This window comes from Lolium rigidum, chromosome 2, assembly GCF_022539505.1.
Source record: "Lolium rigidum isolate FL_2022 chromosome 2, APGP_CSIRO_Lrig_0.1, whole genome shotgun sequence".
Classification (NCBI taxonomy): domain Eukaryota; kingdom Viridiplantae; phylum Streptophyta; class Magnoliopsida; order Poales; family Poaceae; genus Lolium; species Lolium rigidum.
The window spans coordinates 102,936,344-102,943,415 of NC_061509.1; the positions used below are offsets into that span (position 1 = coordinate 102,936,344).

The following is a 7,072-nucleotide window of genomic DNA, read 5'->3' on the forward strand; positions in this document are numbered from 1 at the left end:
TTTCTGGCATCAAGAAACTGTTTCATTGTGCAAAGAATGTTTACATACATGTTCTATATACCTCACTGAGAATATAATCATGAACTCACATCCTGTTACTTCTACCAAAACAACTGAGCCGGTAACTTGGTCTATTGCTACAACCCGTTCATTTTATCACGAAAAGAATGTTCCGGATTTGCAGGTCACCGCAGCTGCCGCTGCCTCGAGATCTGCCTGAGGCCTGCCTCCAGGTCTTCCAGCATGATCGTGATCATCGTCTCGGCATCGTCGCAGCTGAAATCAAGACGGAGATCCAGATTTTCACGTGCGTTGATGAGCAGTGTGTCCACCAGCCCCCCGTTCATTTGCTTACGCCTCTCCTCAGTGGTCTCCTTGGCAATAAGCTCCCCGACAGCCTCGACACTGCAGCCCGGGTGCAGCTTGAACCCGCAGAGCGGACTGGTGTTGCTTTGTGTGTTCATCTTCAGGTGCATGATCTCGGCTAGTTCCGTCGTGGTGAAATCATCAAAGTCGAAGAACTTGGTGACCCTCCTGCAGAAACCGTCGTTCGAGGAGATGACACGCTTCATTGGCTCACAGTACCCTGCAAATATGACAACTAGTTTGCCGCTGTCCATTACAGACATTATCTCCTCCAAGGCCTCCAGACCATAATCCTTATCATCAGATTTTTGTGTTGGTATCAACCTGTATGCTTCATCCACAAACAGAATTCCCCCCTCGGCATCTTTTATCTGTAGAATATATGCACATTTATGATGACAATGAATTATGCAGAGAGAAAACACACTAGGAACCATAACTCTTAGGGAGGGAAAAGGCCTATTATCTTCAATGCCAAAAGCAAACATAAGTGTTGAAGAACTAAGCGCCTCTATTAGGAGAAAACAAGTGGTGCAGAAACAGGTAAAAATCACTAGCAAGACCCCAAAAGACATTTTGAACTTGCAATGCTACTACATCCAAATCAAGCACTAGAATCTTGTGCACCCAAAGGTAGGAACAGTAGAATGTCAAAACTTGAGAGAAAATATGGATACCTTCCGTCTCGTCTTTGGTCCAGTATGCCCCACAAATTCTCCAACAAGATCAGTTCGCTGAACTTCAGTAACTTTATCAGTAGGGAGAATCCCAACCATATGAAGAAGCTTTCCAAGAATCCGAGCAACCATTGTTTTACCTACATTACAGGTTCAATATCATACAGTGATTAGTTAGTGACTAGTTAGTATTGATGGCTTTGGCACCTATGTCAAAAGGTAAAAACACTTGCATGGTGCAGCCCTGTGTATTGTATTTGTAAAATGTATCATGGCACTACAGTAATGGTTACATTTCTGAGGCCCGTAGGGTTTTAAAGCATGTTTATCCAAGCTTCAGGAATAGTCCTTTGAGCTCGCATTTAAAGTAGATGCCCTACAAGAAGTTCACTAAGCATAGCTATTCTAAATCAAATGTACCTAACCAACCCAATACATCAAAGGTAACATTATAACAAAGAATACCATAATGCCCGGTCAAAAAAATATACCATAATGATAAATCATGCTTAAAACTGAAGATCATTACCTGTTCCAGGATTGCCAAGAAATGCCATATGAGGTGCTCTTCTGGTAGCGATCCCTAAGCCCATAGCTCGTCGCTTCTCATCAAAAAGCATTCCTCTGGCCCATCGACGTAATTGCATTTTGAGCTCTTGCAATCCCACGATTTGTGATATTGCTTCTTCAAACTCCACCATTGCCTGTCGTTCATGGCATGCCGTGAGGGCTTTTCGTTTCCTTTGTTCTTCCATGTGGCGAGTGAGGAGCTGCAGCAGCTTCTCATTGCCAGCTCCTCCTGGGATATGATTTAAGGGGATTTTGCCTTCCTGGTGGCAACATATAATAGAACCATGTTTACTATGGAGGATCTAATTTACTTGTACTGAAATCAATTGGACGATTATTATGAATCAAGTGTAATGTACATCATCTTTAGCATAGCAATCCACATCGTAGCTTAGCAACACACTGACGGTGCTGCAATCTCCAGTTTGAAGTGCATGCCAGACAGCTAAATGCAATGGTGACATGCCATTCTGCAACAATACGAGTTAAACATATTCAATGTCTGAATGTACCCAAATAAGGTGGCCTAGAAGAGAAAATAGAAACTGAATGGATAGATCTTACATTTGCTTTGGCTCCTGTATGCACACCACGTTCAAGTAGCAACTTTGCTGATTCACAAGAACTATTTTTGACTGCCATATGCAGGGGTGTCTCTCCGTACTGAAGAACAATGGAATCGGTAATTTATATGTTAATCTCAAAACTTAAGACAAGTGGACAGAGGAGAAAATATGGTACTTCAATTACCATGTTCTTTGCCTCCAACTCAACTGTATCTGCACCTTTCCAGTTAAGCAGGAATTTGACTATATCAGTATTATTGTATCCAGCTGCGACATGAAGTGGCGTTTGGCACATCTGCATAGTACGTCAGGAAAATGTAAGCGAGATACACAGTTTGCGGACAACATTACCCATGGCATATACAAATAAGTTATAGCCACAGTTGTTTGGGAACTAGTCAAATTCCATGCAACTCAACTCTGTAATTCACATTATCTGCAGTAAGTAAGTTTGTAAAAGCTGCATATTTGGTCCGTGGAAGATATGGCATTTGTAAAATGAACATTTGTAAATTTTACTATATGCTGCCAGTTCTCTTTTTTGAGATGCAAATGGAAAAAGACTGCAATGACGTTTCGGCGAATTTGCACATGGCAACATCCTTTTGACCAGCAAGAAGATCAGTAAGAAAATACATATGACATGAATTAGACAGACATTTTGCTTTGGTCGAATTGGGATGCTCTCTGATTTACGGATTCGCAGGGGGCCGAGGGCCAACCTTAGTTGACTGACAATGACAAAGGCTTGCGAAACAAAGTAGCGCCTTTGAAATGGAATCTTAATTAAGTAGTCTATCAGTGGTGTGAAGCAGCTTAGCCCCGGGGAGCTAAAGGTTATACCTTTGTAAGCGAACTTTGGTTCAAATTATTTCGCAGGTGTAGTTACAGCAATGGATGATAAGATCCCTTGCTAATTTGTTGTGCGAATTAAGCCAGGCGCGTGCATATATCAAGGCTCTTGTAACAGGGTACAGGACAGGATATCCAAATGTAGTCAGTTCACCAAAGCAATGCCATAATGTACAGAGGAAAGCGACCCGTCTTAGATGGCCACGATCCATTTAGAAAGGGATCGAAGCAAAATTCAGAAACTATCATTGTTTGGCTTTCTTGGTTCCGGAAAGGAACTTGTATCCATACTCCAAAATGCAAGAAAGAGACAGCGACGAAGGACACGAACTATGCCAAGAGGAGCAAGCAAGCAGACAAGGTGGCGATGCAGGTTAACTGTGCCAAAATCCAAAAAAGTACTAGCAGAAACTCGAATTGTTACAAACAGCTAACGCAGGACGATATCCAAGAGCGAGATCGATAGAACACGCCCCAGCCACACAATCGGATCAAAATAACACCGACAGAGGCCACTTTTTTTCTGACGAATCTTGTTCGCGCACTCCACACTGCATGTGCCAAGAACGAGCAAAGATCCTGCGCGCATTCTGAAGCTAAAGAAAGAGAGGCGGGACGAGAGGATGGGGGAGCGCAAGAAGCACGGACCACAGGGTTCTTGTCGTTGAGGAGGGCGGGGTTCTCCCGCAGCTTCCGCTGGACGCCCGCGAGGTCGCCGGCGCGCACGAGGCCGTGGATGGTCTCGGCCTTGGCCGGCCTCGGCCGCCCGTTCTGGCTGCCCGGCACCGGCATCTGCTGCTGCTGCTGCCGCCTTCCCTCCCCTTCCCCGTGCCCCCTCCGTGTGTGGCTGTGTGTGGTGTGAGGAGGAGCCGTCGAGGAGGGAGCGAGGGGAGGAGGACGGGCGGGCGGGCCGACGGGGACCAATCCTCCTCTCTTCCTTGCCCTCTTAAAAATTCTTCCTTCTCCTTGTTTTATTTTTTGGTTTTATTTTAGTCGTCACCTGCTTTATTCTTGGCATGTATCCCGGAACATTTGTTTTGTTAGTTGAAGAGAAAATTCTGTTTTTTCCTTGCATTTTCACCGCACGTCAAGCTTACTGAAATTTGCATCTAAAAGAAAGCACATTGAAATTTGGCAAAAAAAAGAAGGTAATGGTTGAATTTATTTGACTCCCTAATTGTATCATTATTACCATGCACTTATGGCACCTACCCCGTTCTTTGCGAACAAGAATTTAAAAATAAGGTTTAAGTGGATTCTTTGGCAATTCTAAGGACAAATGAGATATTGTGTTTGTTCGATAAAATCATCTGATCGCCATAGTCATGAGCAGTACTCAGTGCAGGGTATCATCACAATAATATATAGACACCCTTTCAAGGCCTCTTTGATTTACAAGATTTCAACAACATAGGAATAGGAAAACGCAAGAAGAATATGATATGATTACATACGAAAAGAATGTGGATTTTGAACATGTTGTAATTTGTGAAATTTGGTGTTTGATTCGCAAAAAAGGCCAAATCGGGATTAAAATATATGCAAAAGTAAGATTATATCCTTACCAAGGATTTGTGGCCTTTATGGACTCTACCTCCTTCTTTGCACATAGGAATGTAAGATTTGAGTGAATTGCAAAATTCCTTCTTTTTTTCTTTGGAACCTAACCAAAAGAGAAATTATTCTATTTCTCCTATGTTTCATTCATGTCAGTCAAATGAATAAATAGTGTCCTCAAAGGAAAATGGGCACTCGTGTTTTTTTACTTTACCTTCGGTAGAACAAAGAGACCAACCAAGGTTAGCCTATGATGGCATATTTTTATACAAGAAAATTGTTTAGTGAAAGCTCTAGAAACGCTCTCCCGACGGTAGCGGCGGAGCTGCTACATAGTGATTGGGTGCAAATGAGCCCAATAATTTTTGCAAATCCTTCACTAATTGATCGTTTCATTGACTTTTAGTGGAAGATTATACCTGTAGCATTAGAGTTGAACCCAATAAAGATGTGCTCTAGCTTCGCCACTGTCGGAGTCGAACTAGGTAAAGTTTAACCTAGTTTTTTTTAAATATCATTAACATGTAAAATACAAAAATAATATCATCGGATACCATCATAAGCTATATTTTCTTATGATATCTACATAGGATTATGGTTATTGATATTTTTTCTTCAAATTTGGTGGAGTTTTGCTTACTTGACTTGAAAAAATATAAGCCTTATATCTATTGAAATGGATGGAGTGCTTGGCATAGATTGAAGAGAGAATGGAGAATGGACCACACAGGACAGGTGTTTTTTGTTCTTGCAGTTGTTACAAGGCGATTTACACAAAAATAACCCAAAAGTGAAGAAAAAGCACAGACTGACCCTCCGGCGAAATTATTTCACCCATCTAACCCTTTTGTGTGGCGCCCCTCCCATGGACGCCACACATGGCAGTGTGGCGCCCGTGCCTGCGGCGCCACTCTCCCAGCCGACGTGGCGCCCTTGACGCCGAGCCGGTGCGTCGATCCGACGTGGCAGCATGTGTGGCGCCCGTGGGAGGGGCGCCACACTACTCTATTTATATAATTTCTGTCTAGAGATAATAGAAGACTGTGGTAGCTCAATCGGATGAAGCCTTTGCTTCCCCATCCCGAGTCATGTGTTCAAATCTCCACACCACCTGAATTTATTTTTATTTTTAAAAATTATGCTAGACATTGTAGTATTGTAGTATGTTTAATACATGAAATCTAGCCTCGTACTGTTTTGTAGAGTTTTTTTTTATCATCTCTTGCTTGCAAACTGAATAAAATACTCTACAAAACAGCTAGCACCACGGTGATCACGAGGTACAGTCATGCAGAAAAAGATTTACTTTATGCAAGCATAAGCAAGCTGACAAACCTCGCTTACATATCAGCAACGGTCACAATAAATGACTAAATATCTATAGCATATAGTGTTCTAGATGAAACCGCCTTTAAAATAATTTTACAAAACCTCCAGATCACATGAAGGAAAAAAAAAGGCGCCCACTTTGGAATCTCGACCACCACCAAACTTCAAAAGGCAGGGAAGATCGCAACTATAAGTGAAACTATCTACACTTACCGACCTTTGTCAAAGTATAACCACGCATAAGCTCCTCTCTCGATCTTCCCGAAGGTACCTTCTGTCATATTAGACACACAGAGCTCCGGTGGAGTACAAGGCATCACTATGGGCATTAAACACCCATCCGGACGCCTACATTTAAATGGCTGACCATGCAGGTCTCACTGGAATTTGCCAAGGCCAGTTAGCAAATATCTCAAAGAACATGGTGAACAAACCATTGACAGAGGCATTAGGATATTTCTGACAAACATATGCTGCAAGAATCGCCAAATGAATCCCAGCAAAGAAACCAAGCAGCTGAAAAATGGCATAAGACATGAAACGGTTAGACCAGGTTACTGACTGAATCACAATCAGTAGCGCACATTATTATACCACATACATGGCAATGAAGTCCTCGCCTCCTAGCCCATAGTTTTATGCATCGCAACAGAACTTGGAACGTACGCATCATAACAATTGACAGATGAATTGTTAATAAACAAAATTTGAGGTGAAAAACAACATCTCGAAGTATTCTTGTGTAAAATTAATAATGAGCAATTCTACAGACTAGACAATACAAGAGCTCAAGTAAATAAATTTAGAAAATTGTTAATTCACAAAAACTTCTTTTGAGAAAATTGTAGATTCAAAGTACAATTATACAGGTGAAAAAAATGTGACCAAATGCTGGTAAATTAAATAAGAACACTTTGTGACCTCAGCATTCGGTACTAGCTGCACAATTTGCTCATTAATGCGAACTCTCCTCAAGCTCCGTGCATCAAGTCTTCGAAGGAACTGAGGACTAGATGAATTTATAGCCTGCAAGAGCAAGTAAACTCATCAAAATATGGATACTATATTTTCTACATAGTACCAACTGTGCATGAAAATCATGATAAAAATAATTTGGAGGACCATACTCATAACATGTTGATCGAACATAAAGTT

General features: G+C 41.8%; 1 protein-coding gene across 1 annotated transcript; it reads right to left on the reverse strand.

Annotated features, from left to right (window-relative positions):
- LOC124692179 (protein CfxQ homolog) lies at positions 1 to 3,838 on the reverse strand. Its single transcript, XM_047225502.1, has 7 exons — positions 3,680 to 3,838; positions 2,364 to 2,474; positions 2,178 to 2,276; positions 1,973 to 2,083; positions 1,573 to 1,873; positions 1,044 to 1,183; positions 1 to 737 (listed from the first exon to the last, which is right to left on the reverse strand). The coding sequence occupies exons 1-7, from the start codon at positions 3,821 to 3,823 to the stop codon at positions 186 to 188; spliced, it is 1,458 nt and encodes a 485-aa protein (XP_047081458.1). The 5' UTR covers positions 3,824 to 3,838; the 3' UTR covers positions 1 to 185.
- Positions 3,839 to 7,072: the final 3,234 nt, after the last annotated feature.

Bases quoted from the DNA above. Each gene is read 5' to 3' on its own strand.
- LOC124692179 (XM_047225502.1), bottom strand. From the start codon at position 3,823: ATGCCGGTGCCGGGCAGCCAGAACGGGCGGCCGAGGCCGGCCAAGGCC. The intron at 2,475-3,679 runs GTCCGTGCTTCT...CGTACTATGCAG, and splicing joins TCAACGACAAGAACCCTGTG to ATGTGCCAAACGCCACTTCA. The intron at 2,277-2,363 runs GTAATTGAAGTA...ATTGTTCTTCAG, and splicing joins AGTTGGAGGCAAAGAACATG to TACGGAGAGACACCCCTGCA.